The sequence below is a fragment of the Macaca mulatta genome, chromosome 3 (genome assembly GCF_049350105.2).
Source record: "Macaca mulatta isolate MMU2019108-1 chromosome 3, T2T-MMU8v2.0, whole genome shotgun sequence".
Classification (NCBI taxonomy): domain Eukaryota; kingdom Metazoa; phylum Chordata; class Mammalia; order Primates; family Cercopithecidae; genus Macaca; species Macaca mulatta.
This window is the reverse complement of record NC_133408.1, coordinates 104,499,655-104,521,448: the sequence shown is the minus strand read 5'-3', so window position 1 is coordinate 104,521,448 and position 21,794 is coordinate 104,499,655. Positions and strand designations below refer to the sequence as shown.

At 38.4% G+C, this 21,794-nt stretch overlaps 1 protein-coding gene across 2 annotated transcripts in view; it reads left to right on the top strand.

Moving 5' to 3' along the window:
* STK31 (serine/threonine kinase 31) overlaps positions 1 to 10,781 on the top strand; it is a 134,803-nt gene extending 124,022 nt beyond the window's left edge. For both annotated transcript variants that reach the window (XM_015133895.3, XM_077996988.1), the window contains exons 23-24: positions 195 to 263; positions 10,399 to 10,781. In XM_015133895.3, the coding sequence (XP_014989381.3) occupies positions 195 to 263; positions 10,399 to 10,629 (300 nt within the window). In that variant the 3' untranslated portion in view covers positions 10,630 to 10,781. The remainder of the gene's footprint in view (positions 1 to 194; positions 264 to 10,398) is intronic.
* Positions 10,782 to 21,794: the final 11,013 nt, after the last annotated feature.

Below are 21,794 nucleotides of genomic sequence, written 5' to 3'. Positions count from 1 at the left end.
GAGCCCCAGGAACCATTTGGTTGCTTGTGAACATGTAGTTACAATGAAAGTGCTTTTACCCGTAAGAGAGTTAATGTGCTTTCTTTAAGTGAACTCTTTTCTAGTCACCAGGATCTGAAGTTCCAGAGTTAACTCTTCTATAGATCAGTATATTAATACATTGGACATTTATTCATTCTTACTTTCTTTCACAGCTTTCTGTTCAAAATCAGGAGTTTGAGATAAATAAAGATGGAATCCCGAAAGTGGATCAGTTTCATTTGGTATGTGACCTTTTTGACATTTACTGGTTTGAAACACATGCAGTAATATAAACTTAGATATCTGACTGAAAGTGTCCTCCAGTTTTTCTGAAAATCCAAATTAACATTTGCAATAAATGAAGTATTGGAAAAAATTCAGGTGCCCTACTTACACCACTTAATTACTACACCAGTGTTACTCTGCTGGGTTGTATGTTTGTCACACAGATTATATAAATAATCTAACAATTAGGGCAGAATATTATTTACCATGTGTTTCAAGATCATATTAGAGTAAAATTAAATGTTTTATTATAACTTAGTTTTTTATAAGTACCTAACTGTATCTTTGTCATTCACATATGTATTCAGCCAGCATATTTTGAGTAGCTATTTCTGTGACAGGAATTGAACCAGGTCCTAGGATTACAAGGATTGTGGCGTTGAGAATGAAATTAATAATTTAGAAATGTGAACAAGTAAATAATTAACATCTATAAGTTGAGTAATTAGCAAGTACTTTGGGGGTACTCCATTTACCCTGATTTGATTTTTACACATTATATGCTTGTATTAAAATATCTCATGTACTTCATAGTGTACCCATAAAGATTTAAAAAAAATGAAGCCCCTAAAAAAAGTACTTTGGGGGAAGCTGAATTTTAATTCTGCAAAGAAAGGGGCAATTCAGTATGACTAGATATAAAGAGGATAAATATGACAGCAGATGAGTCTATAAGAGTATAATGATCAGGCTCTGGAAGTTCTTATGCTATTTTGAGTTAGGATTACAATGAAAGAATACATATAATTTTGTTAAACTCAGTAGTTCCTTAACTTATTTGACTACAGAAATATTGTACAATACCTTCTAGTGTCCCATGAAATCATTTTAAAAAAACACATCTTAGAAGTGATATTAAGGAGCTTTGCCACACTTCTTGGGTAGTAGTAAAAAGCATTCCAGACAACTTTTGTGGGATTATAAAACTTTGTGTTACACTTCCTGATTATCTCTGTGGAAGGGTATAACAAAGAAGGTTGACTATGGTTTACAGTTTTGAAAAGGCTATGATAAAGATTTCTTGCTATTAGATAGAAAAATACCAGAAATGCTGCATTAGAGGTTACAGATTCACCAAAAGTGCACATCCAGAACCCTTGCTCTTTCAGGTTTGATAGAAAAATTACCTTGTACCAAGTTATCCTGAAATTTAGCTCAAACTTAAAACTTATATTACAGTTTTGTGAGTCAGGAATCTGGACACAGCTTATTTGGGATTTCTGCTTCAGTGAATTTAAGGTTGCAGTTAAGATGTTGGCTGGGCTATAGTCATCTTAAAGCTTGACTGGAGATGGCTATGCCTCTAACCTCACGTTTGTTCATAGGATTCTGTTTCTTTCAGTTTGTTAGAATGAGGACCTCAGTTCTTCTCTAGTTGTTGGCCAGAGGTTGCCCTCAATCCTTTGCCCTGTTTCCATCATGGCAGCATGTTTCATTGAAATGTATATGCAGAGAAGGCAGTGGACTCTGTTCACTAAGACAGAAGTGACAGTTTTTTATAACAAAATCGTAAAAGTGATATCCCATAGTTTTTGATAGTATTCTCTCTGTTAGAAGCAATTCTGTAGGTCCAAGAGGAAAGAATTATGTAAAGTTATGAATAACAGAAGATTGGGGTCCTGGGGTAATCTTAGAAGTCTGCCTACTCTAAGATGTAATCTGGCTGGGTGTGGTGGCTCACACCTGTAATCCCAGCATTTTGGGAGGCCGAGGTGGGCAGATCAACTGAGGTCAGGAGTTCAGGACCAGCCTGCCCAACATGGTAAAACCCTGTCTGTACTAAAAATACAAAAAAATTAGCTGGGCCTGGTGGCAGGTGCCTGTAGTCCCAGCTACTTGGGAATCTGAGGCAGGAGAATCACTTGAACCTGGGAGGCAGAGATTGCAGTGAGCTGAGATTGTGCCACTGCATTTCAGCCTGGGTGACAGAATGAGACTTTGTCTCAAAAAAATAAAAAATAAATAAAAATAATAATAATCTGCAAGTAATCATGCCTTGCTAGGCATGCTGCTAGGTATATGTATAATTGTATAATAAAAGTGAATGTAAATACACAGTCCTTGTTTAATATGGGTAGCTATTCATGGATTCAAGGATTGTGGCATTTAAAATGAAACTAATAATTTAGAAATTTGAACAAGCAAGATTTATAAATTGAGTAATAAGCAAGTTCAAATTATAAGAATCTTGACTTGTATAGTATCTGCTTCTGTGATCTGAGTCAGTTATTAGTGCTGGGAATGGGATTACCTTTATCTACATTTTGTGATCACACACAGCTGCAAAACAAGTCAAGGCTCTGTAGTCAGCACATTACAGATACCATACCACAAATGGAGAAGAATATAAATTCATGGAACCATGTAGTTGAGAGAGTTATTAGAGGATAATTAATACACCATTCCCATCCTTCAGAATCCCTCCAGTGCCGGGCGCGGTGGCTCAAGCCTGTAATCCCAGCACTTTGGGAGGCCGAGACGGGCGGATCACGAGGTCAGGAGATCGAGACCATCCTGGCTAACACGGTGAAAGCCCGTCTCTACTAAAAAATACAAAAAAAACTAGCCGGGCGAGGTGGCGGACACCTGTAATCCCAGCTACTCGGGAGGCTGAGGCAGGAGAATGGCGTGAACCCGGGAGGCGGAGCTTGCAGTGAGCTGAGATCCGGCCACGGCACTCCAGCCCGGGCGACAGAGCGAGACTCCGTCTCAAAAAAACAAAACAAACAAACAAACAAAACAAACAAAAAACAGAATCCCTCCAGTAATACCCCCAACAGATGACCCTCAGCCTCTGCTGAAGTACAGTAATGCCGATTTTGGTAGTTTGTGTCTAAAAGTTGGTCTATTCCATTTAAGTTATCTAGCTTGTTGGCATACAGTTGTACATATTTTCTTTATAATTCTTTTTATTTCTCTGAGTTCAGTAGTGTCCCATTTTTCATTTCAGATTGTAGCAGTTTCAGTCTTCTCTCTTTTTTTCTTGGTTAGTCCAAGTAAGTTTTATCCAGTTTGTACATTTTTTAAAAATACCTAGGTTTTGGTTTTTATTGATTTTTCTCTCTTGTTTTTCTGTTGTCTATTTTCTTACTTTCTAATCTTTATTATTTCTGTCCTTCTGCTTGCTTTAGGTCTAGTTTACAACATATGTTATGCAGTTATCACACCGTATAAAATTAACAAATTGTAATATTGTATTTAAATTTCCCTAATTGTCTTAAATATATTTTTAAATGGTTGCTTTTTTCAAATTAGTATGTCAACAAGATCTACCTGTATTGGGTTAATATATCTCTTAATCTCTCTTGAGCTATAAAGTTCCCCCAGAACTCTTTTTCTCCATGCCATGTATTGTGTGAAAAAAAAAATTTCATTTTCCATACTTTGGAGCTGGCTGATTGCATCCTTATGGTATTATTTCATAGTTCTCTTTTCCCCAATTGAAAAAGGTGGTAGATACAGAGGTTAATTAAATTTACATTCGGTTTTTACAGGCAGTATATTTTATGCATGATACTTTGCACATATAATTGTGTCATATGAGGGGGATCGTGGTGTTTGATTGTCACAGTAAGATTGATCAGTGTGTTCAGGCAGAAAGTTTTATTTGTACAGGGGTATAGTTTTAGTTTTTCTGTTCCATTGGGTTGTTTATTCATGTTCCAGTGCTGCACTCATTTAACTAAAATAGGCTTTATAGTATCTTTTTAATACTTACAGGGCTTGTTCCTTCTTCACTGCTGTTTTGTTTTGTTTAAAAAACAAAACAAAATAACAAAGTCTGAAGTCCCAGGCTGGAGTGCAATGGCACAATTTCAGCTCACTGCAGCCTCTGCCTCCCAGGTTCAAGTGATTCTCGTGCCTCAGCCTCCCAAGTAGCTGGTACTACAGTCATATGCCACCACGCCTGGCTAATTTTTGTATTTTTAGTAGAGATGGGGTTTCGTCATTTTGGCCAGGCCTGTCTCAAACTCTTGACCTCAAGTGATCCACCTGCCTCAACCTCCCAAAGTTCTGGGATTACAAGTGTGAGCCACTGCACCTGGCCCTCATTGCTATTTTTTAAATCAGCTTTCGTGGCTATTCTTGGTTGTCATTCTTCTAAAACATCTTTATAATTAACTTGTTTGGTCTCAAGGAAAAAAATTATATTTTTATTGGAATAATGTAAACTTTTTAAGTTAACTTAGGGAAAATTGACCCATTTGTTATGAGACTCATTTTTGTTGAAGACCATAATAAGACTTTTGTTCCTGATCTACTTTTGCGGTTTTCAGGAGCATGTGTTATTTTCCTCATTTGGATTTTGTAATATTTAATTGTTTGCACCTAGGGAAGGTAACTATCTTTAAATGTTCTTAAAAACATATTCTGTAGAGTACAGATGTTGGCATTCATTCATTTATCAAATATTTACTGAATGTCTGCTATATTCAGATACTGTGCTACTTTCTGGAGATGAAGTGACAAACTAAAATTTCAAACCTTAAGGATCTTAGAGTGTAATGCAGACACTAGCAGTAAACAGATGATTTTTTTTTTTTTTTTTTGAGGCAGTCTTGCTTAGTTGCTGAGGCTGGAATGCAGGGCCATGATCTCAGCCACTGGAGCCTCTGCCTCCCAGGTTCAAGTAATTCTCCTGCCTCAGCCTCCTGAGTAGCTGGGATTACTGGCATCTGCCACCATGCCCAGCTAATTTTTGTATTTTTGGTAGAGACAGAGTTTTGCCATGTTGACCAGGCTGGTCTTAAACTCCTGGCCTCAATGATCCACCCATCTTGGCCTCCCAAAGTGCCTGCCTGGCCAGCAGTAAACAGATTATTTTTATTCAATGTGATATGTGCTTTGGTTGGAGTCATCATAAGAGGCAAATAAAAGGTATACCAAGATGTCTTCGCAGGTGGAAATAATGGAACAGCAACATTACAGGATTATTTACATGTTCTAATACAAATAATGTCCTTTGAAATAGAGGGATATAATAAATTCTGGCTCCCATAATGATGGTGATAATGATAGCAGCAGTAGAGGTGATCCTAGAGGGTGATCACTTAAAAACCAAAACCAGAAACAGCTGACTAGATGAAGAAGTTTACCCTTCCAGACAGAGAAGCTTCTGTGTGACATTTTAATAGTGTCAAATTCTGACCAGTATCCTGTTAAAAGAGGAAGAAAGGAAGTAATAAAATTTATTTGTTCTCATTTCACTTGTTTTTGAGAGATTTCAGCTATGATTTTTTTCCTTTTACATTTTTTCGCCATAATTCAATTCCATTGTTTCAGTACTGGAGGCATTCCGTTTTACTAAAAAAGTACAGTCATCCCTCTGTATACACAGGGGTTTGGTACAGATAAAATCCACCCATACCCATGTCCTGCAGTTGGCCCAGTGGAACCTATGCATATGAAAAATCAGCCCTTTGTATCTGTGGGTGTTGAGTCCTGAGAATACTGTGTTTTTGATCTGTTTGCTTGCAGATGTGGAAACTGCAGATAGGGAGGGCTGACTGTACTTATTTATTTCATATTGATACATAATATTTGTACATATTTATGGGGTATATGTGGTATTTTGTAATTTGTATGGAATGTGTTAATGACAAAGTCCGTATTTAGGATATCCATTATCTTGATTATTTATTATTTCTATGTTTTGGGAACATATGAAGTCCTCTCTTCTGGCTATTTTGAAATATTTAATACATAGTTAAATGGAGTCACCCTACTCTGCTATCAATCACTAGTATTTATTTCTTCTATCAACCTGGTTGTTTGTACCCATTAAACAACTCTCTTCATCCCCTTCCACGTCACCCACATTCTCTTAGTCTCTGGTATTAGTCATTCAACTCTACCTTATGAGATCAACTTTTATAGCTCCGACATATGAGTGACAATATTTGATATTTGTCTTTCTGTGCCTGGCTTATTTCACTTTACAAAATGATTATTCCATCCTTGTTGCTGAAAATGACAGAATTTAATTCCTTTTTTATGGTTGAATAGTATTCCACATTTTCTTTATATTTCTTTAATAGCGTACCAAATTGTCTTAATCCATTTGTCCATTGATGGACACTTAGGTTTAAGTCCTTACCTTTGTAATTGTGAATAGTGCTGCAATAAACATTGAGGTGCAGGTTTCATATACTGATTTCCTTTTTATTTTGATAACTATCAAGTAGTGGGATTACTGGATTGTATGATAGTTCCATTTTTAGTTTTTTGAAAAATATTTATACTATTTTCCATCGTGGCTATACTAATTTACATTTCCACTAACAATATGTAACAGTTTCCTGTTCTCCACATCTTTGTGGAGATTTTTCAAAATAGTATTTTGGTATTTTTTGTCATTTTTTAAAATAGTGGCATTCTAGCTGATGTAAAATGATACCTCATTGTGGTTTTGATTTGCATTTCCCTGATGATTAGTGATATTGAGCATTTTTCATATACTTGTTGGTCATTTGTATGCTTTCTTTTGAGAAATGTCTATTTATGTCCTTTGCCTACTTTTTAATGGGATTGTTTTCCTTGCTGAGTTTCTTGTATATTCTGGATATTAGTCCTGTGTTGGATGGATAGTTTGCAAATATTTCCTTCCATTCAACAAATTGTTTCTTCACTCTGTTGATTATTTCCTTTGCTGTCCAGAAGCATTTTAGTTAAGTATAGTCCCATTTGTCTCTTTGTTTTTGTTGCCTGTGCTTTCGAGGTCGTAGCCATAAAAATCTGCCTAGACCAGTGTCATGAAGTGTTTCCCGTATGTTTTCTTCTAGTACTTTTATAGTCTTGGGTTTTACATTTAAGGCTTTAATCAATCTTGAATTGATTTTTGTATATGGTGAGAGGTGAGGGTCCACTGTTATTCTTTTGCATATGGATATCCAATTTTCCCAGCACCATTTATTGAAGTGAGTGTCTTTTCCCCAGTGTCTGTTCTTGGTGCCTTTGTGAGAAATTGGTTGGCTGTAAATATGTGGCTTTATTTCTGGGTTTTCAATTCTATTCTATAGGTGCATGTATCTTTTTCTATACTAATAAAATGCTGTGTTGGGATTGAAAGATATTTTGAAGTCAGTGTGATGCCTTCAACTTTGTTCTTTTTGCTGATAATTGTTTTGACTATTTGTGCTCTTTTTTAGTTCTACATGAAATTTAGGATTTTTTTCTATTTATGTGAAAAATTACATTGCTATTTTGATAGGGATTGCTTTGAATCTGTAGATTTCTTTGGGTAGTATGGGCATTTTAACAATACCAATTCTTCTGATCCAAGAGCATGGAATGTCTTTCCATTTGTTAGCATCCTCTTCAGTTTCTTTCATCGGTGTTTTGTAGTTTTCTTTGGAGAGCTCTTCCACATCCCTGTTTAAATTTCTTCCTAGGTAATATATTTATTTTATAGCTACTGTAAATGGGATTACTTTCTTGATGTCCTTCTTAGCTAGTTCCTTATTGGTTTATAGAAATGCTACCAATTTTTACATGTTGATTCTATATCCTGCAGATTTACTAGATTAATCAGATCTAAGAGCTTTTTGGTGGAGTCTTTAGATTTTTGTAGATAGCTAAGATAGCATCATCTGCAAAGAGGGACAGTTTGGCTTGCCCTTTTTCAATTTGTATTCCTTTTATTTTTCTTGTCTGGTTGCTCTGACTAGAACTTCCAGGACTGTCTTGAAGAGGAGTGGTGAAAGTGGAGATCCTTGTCTTGTTCCAGTTCTTTAGAGGAATGTTTTTCTTTTTCTTTCTTTTTCTTTTTTTGTTTTTTGTTTTTCATTTTTTTGAGATGGAGTTTCATTCTTGTTGCCCAGCTGGAGTGCAGTGGCACGGGCTTGGCTCACTGCAACCTCCGCCTCCTGGGTTCAAGCAATTCTTGTGCCTCAGCCTCCCAAGTAGCTGGGATTACAGGCACCCGCCATGATGCCCGGCTTTTTTATTTTTTATTTTTATTTTTTGTATTTTTTAGCAGAGATGAGGTTTCACCATGTTGGTCAGGCCGATCTCGAACTCCTGACCTCAGGTGATCTGCCCACCTCGGCCTCCCAAAGTGCTGGGATTACAGGTGTGAGCCACTGCTCTTCGCTAGAGGAATGTTTTTCTTTTCCCTATTTAGTAATGATGTTAGTTGTGGCTTTATTTCACTTAGTTCTGCTTTCTACTAATGTGTATTAGGTCATTTATTCGAAATCTTACTCCTTTTTTGATACAAGAATTTATTGCTATAAAGTTTTCTTTTCACACTGCTTTTGCTGTATCTCATCGGTTTTGTTATGTTGTTTTGATTTTCAGTTGTTCTAAGATATTTTCTTATTCCCTCTTTAATTTCTTCCTTGAACAAGTGATTGTTCCAAGACATTTTCTAATTCCCTCTTTAATTTCTTCCTTGAACCAGTGGTCATTCAGCAGCATGTTGTTTAATTTCCATGTGTTTTTGTTGTTGTCATTGTTGTTGTTGTTATTTCTTTTTGAGATGGGGGTCTCACTCTATTGCCCAGGCTGGAGTGCAGTGGCATGATCTCACTTCACTGCAACCTCTGCCTCCTGGGTACAAGCAGTTCTCCTGCCTCAGCCTCCTGAGTAGCTGAAATTACAGGTGTCTGCCACCACACTCATCTAATGTTTGTATTTTTAGTAGAGATGAGATTTTACCATGTTGGCCCGGCTGGTCTCAAACTCCTGACCTTAAGTGATCCACCCACCTCCACCTCCCAAAGTTTTGGGATTACAGGTGTGAGCCACTGTGCCTGGCCAATTTCCGTGCATTTGTATAGTTTTCAGTTTCTCTTGTTGATTTTTAGTTTTCCATTGTGGTCTGAGATGAAACTGGATATGATTTTAATTTTAAAACATTTTTTGAGGTTTGTTTTGTGGCTTAAGATATGGTCTATTCCTAGAGAATGTTCCATATGCTCATGAGAAGTATGTGTATTCTGTTGCTGTTGGGTAAAGTATTCTGTAAATATCTGTTAGGTTAATTTGGTTTTTAAGTGCAGTGTAAAATCAGTTTTTTTAAAAATTAATTTTCTCTCTAGATGATCTGTCTAGTGGTGAGAGTTGGGTGGAGTCTGTTTCTCCCTTTAGATCTAATAATATTTGATTTATGTATCTGGGTGCTCTGTTGTTGGATCCATGTGTATGTTTAGAATTGTTATATTATCTTGCTGAATTGATCTCTTTATTATTATATAATGACCTTCTTTGTCACTTTTTGCTCTTTTTGACTTAAAATCTGTCTTACCTGATACAAGTATAGCTACACTTGCTTGCTTTTGGTTTCCTTTTGTATGGAACATCTTTTGGCAGCATATAATTGGGTCATTAAAAAAAATCCTTTCAACCAGTCTATATTTTTCAAGTGGAAAGTTTAACTGGTTTACATTCAAGGCTGTTATTGATACATGCATGAGGGTTAATTTCTGTCATTGTATTAATTGATTCTGGTTGTTTTGTGTATCTTTTATTTCTTACTTTCTCTCTTATTCATTGTGGTTTCGTGGTTTTATGTAGTGGTAACACTTGAATTCTTTCTCTTCTTTATTTGTGTGTGTGTTTTACCAGTGGAGTTTATATGTGTTTTGTAATGGTAGATATTGTTCTTTCACTTCTAAGTATACAACTCTCTTAGTAGAGACGAGGTTTCACCATGTTGGCCAGGCTAGTCTTGAACTCCTGACCTTAGGTGATTCCCCCCACCATGGCTTCCCAAAGTGCTGAGATTACAGGCATAAGCCACTGTGCCCAGCCAGATGATCTATTTAAAGTGTGATTATCAGCTCATTATTTTGGTGTTTTTTTTGTTGAGGGGAGTACCACATACCTCGTCAGTCATCTTGAAGCGCCTCCTTCCTGACTACATTTATTGAAAAAATAAATCCACTTATTAGTGGACCTACCTGTGCAGTTCAAACTTGTGTTGTTTAAGGGTCAACTATAGTTGAACTTGGTAAGAATCTTTAAAAATCTAAATAGAAAAACTTGATTTTTGCCTTGTATCACTGACCAAGAGTATTTGTGAATTGTCCTTCTTCATTACAGATTTGTCCTTTTGTTCCTTTGTTTTGTAACACCTGTTTTTCCTTACAGGATGATAAAGTCAAATCCCTCCTCTGTAGCTTGATATGTTATAGAAGTTCAGTGACTGCTGAACAAGTTTTACATGCTGAATGTTTCTTGATACCAAAGGAGAAATCAGTTCCAAACCCAGAAAAAGATACTGAATACACCCCATATAAAAAGGAAGAAGAAATAAAGATGGAGAACTTGGATAAATGTATGGAGAAGACAAGAAATGGTGAAGCCAACTTTGATTGTTAAATTATTATTCTGTTATTGTTGCAGATGTTCTTTTTAAAAATTTGTTTAGTTTGGTTAATACACAGAAATATCTAGAAGTGTTCTGGGACTAGTTGGGTTGTATCTTTAGTATTCAGGTTGTGAAAAATAAAGATGTTTGGCTATGCACAAAATAGTTTTTATGCTTTGAACTGCAGTTGGAGTTTGATATGGTTTGGCTGTGTCCCCACCAAAATTTCATTTTGAATTGTAGTTCCCATAATCCCCACGTGTTGTGAGAGGGACCTGGTGGGAGGTAATTGAATCATGGGGGCAGGTTTTTCCCATACTGTTCTCATGGTAGTGAGCAAGTCTCATGAGATCTGATGGTTTTATAAAGGGGAGTTGCCCTACACAACCTTTTTGCCTGCTACCGTGTAAGACATGCCATTACTCTTCCTTCACCTTCTGCCACATTTGTGAGGCCTCCCCAGCCATGTGAGCAATGTGAGTCCATTAAACCTTTTCCCTTTATAAATTATCCAGTCTCACGTATGTCTATTAGCAGCATGCGAACAGACTAATAAAGTAAGTTGGTGTCATGAGTGGGGTGCTGCCGTAAAGATACCAAAAAATGTGGAAGTGACTTTGGAACTGGGTAACAGGCAGAGGTTGGAACAGTTTGGAGGGCTCAGAAGAGGATAGGAAGATGTGGGAAAGTTTGGAACGTCCTGGAGACTTGTTGAATGGCTTTGACCAAAATGCTGACAGTGATATGGCCAATGAAGTCCAGGTTGAGGTGGTCTCAGATGCAGATAAGGAACTTTTTGGGAACTGGAATAAAGGTGACTCTTGTGATGTTTTAGCAAAGAGACTGGGAGCATTTTTCCCTTAGAGATTTGTGCAATTTTGAACTTGAGAGAGATGATTTAGGGCATCTGGTGGAAGAAATTTCTAAGTAGCAAAGCATTCAAGATGTGACCCGGGTGTTGTTAAAAGCATTCGGTCTTATGTATTCACAAAGATATGGTTTGGAATTGGAACTTATGTTTAAGAGCAGAGCATAAAAGTTCAGAAAATTTGCAGCCTGATGATGCTCTGGAAAAGAATAACCTATTTTCTGAGCAGAAATTCAAGCCAGCTGTAGAAATTTGCATAAGTAATGAGGGGCCAAATGTTAATCACTAAGTGAATGGGGAAAATGTCTCCAGGGCATATCAGAGACCTTTGCGGCAGGCTGTCCTATCACAGGCCCAGAGGCCTAGGGGGAAAAATGGTTTCATGGGCTGGGCCCAGGGTTCCCATGCTGTGTGCAGCTTAGAGACTTGGTGCACTGCATCCCAGCTGCTCCAGCTGTGGCTAAAAGGGTCCACGGTACAGTTCAGCCCATGGCTTCAGAGGGTGAAAGCTCCAAGCCTTAGCAACTTCCAACTTCTACGTGGCATTGAGCCTGCAGGTGCACAGAAGTCAAGAATGGAGGTTTGGGAACCTCCACCTACATTTCAGGGGATCTTTGGAACCACCTGGATGTGCAGGCAGAAGTTTTCTGCAGAGGTGGGACCTTCATGGAGAACCCCTCCTAGGGCAGTGTGGAAGGAAAATGTGGAGTTGAAGCACCCACACAGAGTTCATACTGGGGCACTGCCTAGTGGAACTGTGAGGAGAAGGCCACGGTCCTCCAGACCCCAGAATGGTAGATCCACTGACAGCTTGCACTTTGCACCTGGAAAAGCTGCAGACACCACCAGCTTGTGAAAGCAGTTGGGGGTGGGGGGTGGTGCTGTACCCTGCAAAACCACAGGGGCAGAGCTGCCCAAGGCCATGGGAACCCGACTCTTGCATCAGTGTGACCTGCATATGAGTCAACGGAGGTCATTTTGAAGCTTTAAGATTTGGCTGCCTTGTTGGCTTTCGAACTTGCATGGGGCACTGGATTTCAAACTTGCATGTAGTCCCTTTGTTTTGGCCAATTTCTCCCATTTGGAACAGGTGTATTTACCCAATGCCTGTACCCCCATTGTATCTAGGAAGTAACTAACTTGTTTTTGATTTTACAGGCTCATAGGCAGAGGGACTTGCCTTGTCTCAGATGAGACTTTGGACTCTGGACTTTTGAGTTAATGCTGAAATGAGTTAAGATTTTGGGAGACTGTCAAGAAGGCATGATTGGTTTTGAAATGTGAGGACATGAGATTTGGGAAGGGCCAGGGATGGAATTATATGGTTTGGCTGTGTCCTCACTCAAATCTCACCTTGAATTGTTATAATCCCCATGTGTCAAGGGTGGGCCCAGGTGCAGATCATTGAATCATGGGGACAGTTTCCCCCATACCGTTCTTGTGATAGTGAATAAGTCTCATGAGAGCTGATGGTTTTATAAATGGGAGTTCCCCTGCACAAGACCTCTTGCCTGCCACCATGTAAGACATCCTTTGCTCTTCCTTTGTCTTCTGCCATGATTGTGAGGCCTCCCCAGCCATGTGGAACTGTGAGTCCATTTTAACCTCTTTCCTTTATAAATTACCCAGTCTCAGGTATGTCTTTATCAGCAGCATGAGAACAGACTGATATACAGTTATTAAAGAAGGATATTCTGATTCTAATTATCTTTTGAAATTGAGTGATTAGAATGTGATACTTGTGATAGGAAAGGATATTACATTGCTTGACAAGTCCTATTCAGATTTTCAGTATATTGGCTAGCTGGAGATGAAGGCTTATGCTTTTATTCAACAAATAATAGTTGTCATCTGCTTTGTATCCAGTTTTGGAAGTATAAAGATAGATAAAACTGGTCCTTACACTTACGAAGATTACCATCTATTGAGAAATCCAGAGATACAAACATTATAGTACAACGTGGAATATCCAGTGACAGCTCTGGACTTGATGAGATTATACAGGAGTACTCTTCCTATGAAGGAGGGTTGTCAAGGAAATCTTTCTGGAGAAGGTAGTATCTTGGTTAAATCTTAGAGGATGAGTTGAAATGGTAAAGAGAGTAGCAGGAGTATCTTTTTCTTTTTTCTTTTTTAGAGACAGGGGCTTGCTCTGTCACTCAGGCTCGAGTGCAGTGGTGAAATCATGACTCACTGTAACCCTGAACTTCTGGGCTCAAGCAATCTTTTCACCTCAGCCTCCCGAGTAGAAGGATTACAGGCACAAGAGTATCTTAATAGCAGAGAAAACATCACGAAAGCACTGAAGAGAGAAACAGTTTGTTAAGTAGTATGAAGTAAAAGGCAGGGAATAGGTAGATGAGGGCTTCATATGAAATTATAAAATGCTTATACCTAATTATTTTATAGAAAATGTGGAGTTATTGAAGAATTATAAGCAGATTTAGCTCGCTCAAAATCCATCTTCTACCTATCATCAGGATAGTAGGTAGGGAGACTAGTTAGATTGCAATTATAATAAAGTAGGAGAGAGATGATTAAAGCAAGATCTAGAGAAACAGAATTAGAGATGAAACCTATAGGACAAACTTACAAAATAATTGGGAGGCAAAATCAGTAGGACTTCTTAATTGGAGTATATGTAGACTTAAGTGGTATGGCAGTTTTTTTTTTTTTGTTGCCTATTCAATATCCAGTCTTCCTTAGTTATAGATCCCTACTATTATTTGGACTGTCAGTGTACTCAGCAAGAGTATATTTGCCATTTTCCCTGTAATGAGGCCTTTTGACTAAGTTCTTGCAAATAAGGCTCCTAAAAAGGAGCTGACGAGGCTGGGAGATGTTCCCTTTGCCTTCACTCCTTTCCTGCTACCCTGAAGCTAACACGATGGCTAGAATTGGAGAAGCTCCCTTGGATCATGAGGTGATTTTGAGGATGCAAGTCATGAGCTAGGTTGATGGAACAGCAAGTTAGAAGAAGCTCGTCATCATTCTGGATCCTCTGTACTAGCTTTGAGATTTTATGTTGAGAGAATAAACGCAAAATGTGGTTCCTGTATCAGCAGCTTCAGTATCACCTGGGAAATTGTTAGAGATGCAAATTTTTGGCTCCATTGCAGACCTGCTAAGTAAGAATCTCAGGGTGAGGGGTGGAGCCAACAATCTGTGTTTTAATAAGCCCTTTAAGTCATTCTGATGAATACTAAAGGGAAATATTGCCACATATTCAAGTCTTTGCAGCCTTTCAGCTAAAGTAGAATTTAATTTCTACTTTATTTCCAATTTGACTCAGTAGTAAAACACAGCAGTAGATTTAAAGCAAACCTGGATAATTAACAGGAACAAGGATAAACTTTTTTTAAACATTCACTATTTTAAATAAAGTATTAGAGCTGGATTTTCTAAGTGTTTTCTGAAGAATAGCTTTTGGGGATTCTCAGCACAAAAAGGAATTCTGTGATTTGTTGTTTGTGAAATGAATGCTAAGTTGGAGATTTGATGCAGAAGTTATACCAGTAAGAAAACATGACAGTCAAATAGATGTGAGCTAAGCAATTCTATCTTGCCTTTAACCTCCAAACTGCCCTTGTTCATTCCTGGACATAGGCTGAACTAACTTTGGGAGGAATTTAGTTTATAGTTTCCCTCTGAAACAAAGATGATAACCCCCCTCTCCAAAACAAACTCCTCCTTGCTTGGGGTCCAGACTGCCTTTGGAAAACTAACAGATCAGCCACAAGATGAGAAATTATGGCTTAGGAGTCATGCGGCCAGAGGCCACAAGGTTCCTAACCTCCCTAATTGCTCCTGTGGATAACATTACTACTGTAAAACCTAAGCTTGGTATTTGAGATATTTTTCAGATCCTGCATGCTGATGGATTTGCTGGTGCCACCAGACTGGTAAGCTAGCTCATCTGGTCTTGTGGTCCCCCATCCAGGAACTGACTCAAGAGGACAGCTTAGACTCCCTATGATTTTATCCCCTACCCAACCAATTAGCATTTCTCATTCCATACCCCCCTGCTCAGCAAACTAAATAAATAACCCTAGCATCTGAAATTTCAGGGAGGCTGATTAGAGTAATAATGAAACTTTTGACTCCCATTTAGCTGCTTCTGTGTGTATTAAATTCTTTCTCTATTACAGTTTGTTTCCCTGTCTTGATAAGTCACCTCTATCTAGGCAATGGGCAAGAAGAACCTGTTGGGCGGTTACAGACTGATCATGCATGTTAGACAGTAAAGGTTCTAAAAGGTTCTATAGGAAAGAAACCTGATGGAGTTTTATTGAGCCCAGTGTTTGCCAAAATAGACAGTGATAACTCCCCTTTCCCCCACATAATACCTAGCAACTTCTCTCATATAAAACTAGTGTGAGGATCAGATTTTGTGGGATAATTTTTTTTTAATTTCATGTTTTAAAATGAAAATACTAATGAGTGGTGAGAAGAGACAAATTACATGTATCTGTGTGATGAAGTAAACATCTGTTGAAATACGTGTATATATGCACAAAGCCAATGCAAAGGCAGACAAATGTGTTCACTGCCCTGTAGGCAGTCTTTGAGTAATGCAGCATGTAATATTCTATAATAAGAGCAATAACATATGTCACCAAAAGAAGAGGAAGGGAAAGGAAAGATGATGAGGTTGAGGAATAGACTGTTGACTCATTTTCGAGGAAGACAGTAGATATATGCTTGTTTGAAACTGGGAGAGGAGCATTTCAGGCCAAGAAAATTAAGGAAGTTCAGTGGGTGGATTTGAGAGAGGTAACATTAGCCACAAAAAAGAATAAAATACCTAGGAATACAACTAATCTGGGAGGTGAAAGGTGTCACTATGAGAATTCTAATACCCTGCTCAAGGAAATCAGAGATGACACAAACAAATGGAAAAACATTTCATGCTCATGGATAGGAAGAATCAATATTGTTAAAATGGCCATACTGCCCAAAGCAATACAGATTTAATGCTATTCCTGTCAAACTACCAATGACATTTTTCACAGAATTAGAAAAAGGTGTATGTAGGCGCTGAGATTCCTTGGTTGTAAATAGGCTTAGTTTGCTGGCTTTCTCAAATGCTGGCTATGCTAGCTGTGGAGTTGCCATGTGGACAGACTCAGGACCTCTGGTTAGCCAAGCTGTTGCAGGCAGTGATGTTAGCTGTTGTTTTCTGCTTCCTGGGAGCAGTGTTATTCTGCCAAGAGTTGCTATAATGGCCTGAATGAGTTGGCCTCCAGCCAGGAGGTAGCACTTGGAAGAGAGCACCAGCTGCAGTAGTAGTATTGGTATTTTAGCTTGCCTTACATTGGCCAGGGGAAGTATTCTGGTTTCTCAGGTGATGGGTGAGGCCATGAAGCTCCCAAGAGTTTGTCTTTTGTGTTAACCCACCAGGGTGGGTAGAGAAATACCATCAGGTTGAGGCATGGTTAGGTGGGTCTGAGCTCAGGCTCTCCTTGGGTGGGGTTTGTCACAGCCCTGTAGGGGATGGGAAGGTGGTTCTCAGACCAGTGGGGTTATGTTCCAGAAGGGAGTATGGCTGCCTCTGCTGTGCAGAAGAACTCGCCAAGGGATTGGGGATTAGCTGGTAGTGAAAGGCCTCACCCAACTCCCATGCAGTTGGCAAGGTCAGTCTCACTCCTACAGTGCCCTGCTAACAGCCCTGAGTTAGATCTAGTTAGATCCAGGAAGCCTGGGCACAGAACTCAGACCTGCCCCAGGTCATAATCTTCCCTGCTGAGAAAGCAAACACTGGTTTTGAGCCCTGCCCCTCCCCATCTACTGGTAATGCTGGGCACCCACACTCACGTTCACATCTGCTGCAGTTTCCCTTCCCTCCCAGATTCAGTTCAAGGGGGTTTGTGCCCACTCAAAATTATCACAAAATTAAGTTGGGAGTTTCTTTCATCCTGTGACTTCTCAATTCTGCTGGCTGCCTTCCCTACAGGTCCCTGTGAGATATAGTCAGGCATGTCTTCCTTGGGCTGTAGCTGAAGACTGGGAGTGCCCACAAGGCTCTTCCTGCTGCTGCTTCTATTTTTATTTTAATATCTATTGTGACTGGTGTGAGATGGTATCTCATTGTGGTTTTGATTTGCATTTCTCTAATGATTACTGATGTTGAAAATCCTCAATAAAATACTGGCAAACTGAATCCAGCAGCACATCGAAAAGCTTATCCACCATGATTAAGTTGGCTTCATCCCTGGGATGCAAGGCTGGTTCAACATACCTATATCAATACACGTAATTCATCACATAAACAGAACCAACGACAAAAACCACATGATTCTCTCAATAGATGCAGAAAAGGCCTTTGACAAAATTCAGCAGCCCTTCATGCTAAAAACTCTCAATAAACTAAGTATTGATGGAGCGTATCTCAAAATAATAAGAGCTATTTATGACAAACCTACAGCCAATATCATACTGAATGGGCAAAAACTGGACTCATTCCCTTTGAAAACCGGCACAAGACAGGGAGGCCCTCTCTCACCATTCCTGTACAAAATAGTGTTGGGAGATCTGGCCAGGGCAATCAGGCAAGAAAAAGAAATAAAGGGTATTCAATTAGGAAATGAGGAAGTCAAATTGTCCCTGTTTGCAGAGGACTGACTGCATTTTTAGAAAACCCCATTGTCCCAGCCCAAAATCTCCTTCAGCTGATAACGTCAGCAAAGTCTCAGGATACAAAATCAATGTGCAAAAATCACAAGCATTCGTATACATCATTAACAGACAAACAGAGCTAAATCATGAGTGAACTCCCATTCACAATTGCTACAAAGAGAATAAAATACCTAGGAATCCAACTTACAAGGGATGTGAAGGACCTCTTCAAGGAGAACTACAAACCACTGCTCAGTGAAATAAAAGAGGACACAAACAAATGGAAGAATATTCCATGCTCATGGATGGAAAGAATCAATATCATGAAAATGGCCATACTACCCAAAGTAATCTATAGATTCAATGCCATCCCCATCAAGCTACCCATGACTTTCTTCACAGAATTGGAAAAAAACTACTTTAAAGTTCACATGGGACCAAAAAAGCCTGCATTGCCAAGACAGTCCTAAGCAAGAAGAACAAAGCTGGAGGCATCATGCTACCTGACTTCAAACTATACTATGAGGCTACAGTAACCAAAAGAGTATGGTACTGCTACTAAAACAGATATATAGATCAGTGAAACAGAACAGAGGCCTCAGAAATAACACCACACATCTGCAACCATCTGATCTTTGACAGGCCTGACAAAAACAAGCAATTGGGAAAGGATTCCCTATTTAATAAATGGTGCTGGGAAAACTGGCTAGCCCTATGTAGAAAGCTGAAACTGGACCCTTTCCTTACACCTTATACAAAAATTAATTCAAGATGTTAAATGTTCGACCTAAAACCATAAAAACCCTAGAAGAAAAACCCTAGAAGAAAACCTAGGCAATACCATTCAGGACATAGGCATGGGCAAGGACTTCATGACTAAAACACCAAAAGCAATGGCAACAAAAGCCAAAATAGACAAATTGGATCTAATTAAACTAAAGAGCTTCTGCATGGCAAAAGAAACTATCATCAGAGTGAGCAGGCAACCTACAGAATGGGAGAAAATTTTTGCAATCTACTCGTCTGACTAGGGCTAATATCCAGAATCTACCAAGAACTCAAACAAATTTAGAAGAAAAAACCCCATCAAAAAGTGGGCAAAGGATATGAACAGATACTTCTCATAAGAAGACATCCATGCAATTGACAAACATATGAAAAAATGCTCATCGTCAGTGGTCATCAGAGAAATGAAAATCAAAACCATAATATGATACCATCTCATGCCAGTCAGAATGGCAATCATTAAAAAGTCAGGAAACAACAGACACTGGAGAGGATGTGGAGAAGTAGCAATGCTTTTACACTGTTGGTGGGATTCTAAATTAGTTCAACCATTGTGGAAGACAGTGTGGCTATTTCTGAAGGATCTAGAACTAGAATTACCATTTGACCCAGCAATCCTATTACTGGGTATATACCCAAAGGATTATAAATTATGCTACTATAAAGACACATGCACATGTATGTTTATTGCGGCACTGTTTACAATAGAAAAGACTTGGAACCAGCCCAAATGTCCATCAATGATAGACTGGATTAAGAAAATGTGGCACATATATACCATGGAATAATATGCAGCCATAGAAAAGGATGAATTCATGTCCTTTGCAGGGACATGGATGAAGCTGGAAAACATCATTCTGAGCAAACTATCACAAGGATAGAAAACCAAACACTGCATGTTCTCACTCATAGGTGGGAATTGAACAATGAGATCACTTGGACACAGAGTCGGGAATATCACACACTGGGGCCTGTTGCAGGTAGAGAGCTGTGAGAAGGATAGCATTAGGAGAAATGCCTAATGTAAATGACGGGTTGATGGGTGCAGCAAACCAACATGGCACATGTATACCTATGTATCAAACCTGCATGTTGTGCACATGTACCCTAGAACTTAAAGTATAATAATAAAAGAAACTAGAAAAATATGAGCAAACTAAACTCAAAGTGAGCAGAAAGAAGAAAATAATAAGGATGAGAGAGGAAACACATGAAATACAAAACAAATAGAGATGAATCTATAAAATCAAAAGTTAGTTGTTTGAAAACGTCAGCAAAATTGGGAAAAGTTTAGTTAGACTAAGAAAAACAAAAAAAAGACAAAACCCTCCAATTATTAACATGAAGAATGAAAGAAAAGGCTTATCTATAAACCTTACTGATATATAAGGAATATTGATGTTCCAAGTAGGGGAGTATTTTGACTCTGAGTATATAGTCCCTGCCAAATCTCATATTGAATTGTAGTCTCCAATATTGGTGTGGTCTAGTGGGAGGTGATTGGATCATGGGAGTGGATTTCTTGTGCATGATACAGCACCATCGTCTTGGTGCTGTCCTTGTGATTATGAGTGAGCTGTCACCAGATCTGGTTGTTTAAAAGTGTGTAGCACCTCTCCCCGCTCCTTGCTCCTACTCCCACCCTGTGAGATGCTGGCTTTACTCTCTGCCTTCTGCCATGATTGAAAGCTCCCTGAGGCTCCCCCAGAAGCCAAGCAGATGCGAGCACCATGCTTCCTGTACAACCTCCAGAACTGCAAGCCAATTAAATGTCTTTTCTTTATAAATTATCTAGTCTCAAGTTATTTCTTTATAGCAATGCAAGTACAGCCTAACGCACTTATTGAGCTAAGAAGAATTATGTGGGAATATTATGAACAATGGCATGCCAACAAAGTAGAGAACCTCGATGAAATGGATAAATTCCTAGAAAGGTTATATTCCTATAAAACTGATACAAGAAGTAGGAAATATAAGTAGACCTGTAACATGGAAAGAGTGGGAATAAGTAATTAGAAAATTCTTACAAAGAAAAACACAGTCCAAGATGACTACACGTTGAATTCTACCAGACGTAAATAAGAGCTACTACTATTCTTTCATGACCTCTTCTAAAAAACAGAAGAGGAGGAACACTTTCCAACTCATCCTATAAGGCCAGTATTACCCTGATACCAATGCTAGACAAATAGCAAGAAGAGGAAACTACAAATATGTCTTATGAATACAGGTGCAGAAATCCTTAACAGAATACTAGCAAACTGAATCTAGCAACATTTAAAAAGGAATATACACCTTGAACATGTAGCATTTATCTCAGAAATACAAGGCCAGTTTAATATTTGAAAACCAATCACTGTGTTTACACTATGTTAATAGGATAAAGACAAAAACCTATGATAATAGATGCAGAGAAAGTACTTAATAAAATCCATTACCATGTTATGATGGAAACAACAAATGAAAAATAGTAAGGAACCCACAGCTAACACTAAACAAACTAAAAATAGTCGAAGAATTCATAGCTAACTTTATACTTAATGGTAAAAAACTGGATGTGTGCCCCTAAGATAAAGAAAAAGACAAGAATGTCCACTCCTGCCATTTCTATTCAACATTGTGTTGTTTCTATCCAGGGCAATTAGACAAGAAAAAGGAATAAATGGCATCCAGATTCGAAAGGAAGAAGTAAAACTGTTCCTATTTGCAGGTGACATAATCTTCTATATAGAAAATCTTAATACACAAAAAACCTTTGGAACTAATACATTCAGCATGGTTGTAGTTTACAAAGTCAGCATACAAAAGTTCATTTCTATAGAAATGCAACAATATGAAAGTGAACTAGAACAATATGAAAATGCATTTAAAAATTTGATTTATAATAGCATCAAAAGGGAAAAAGTG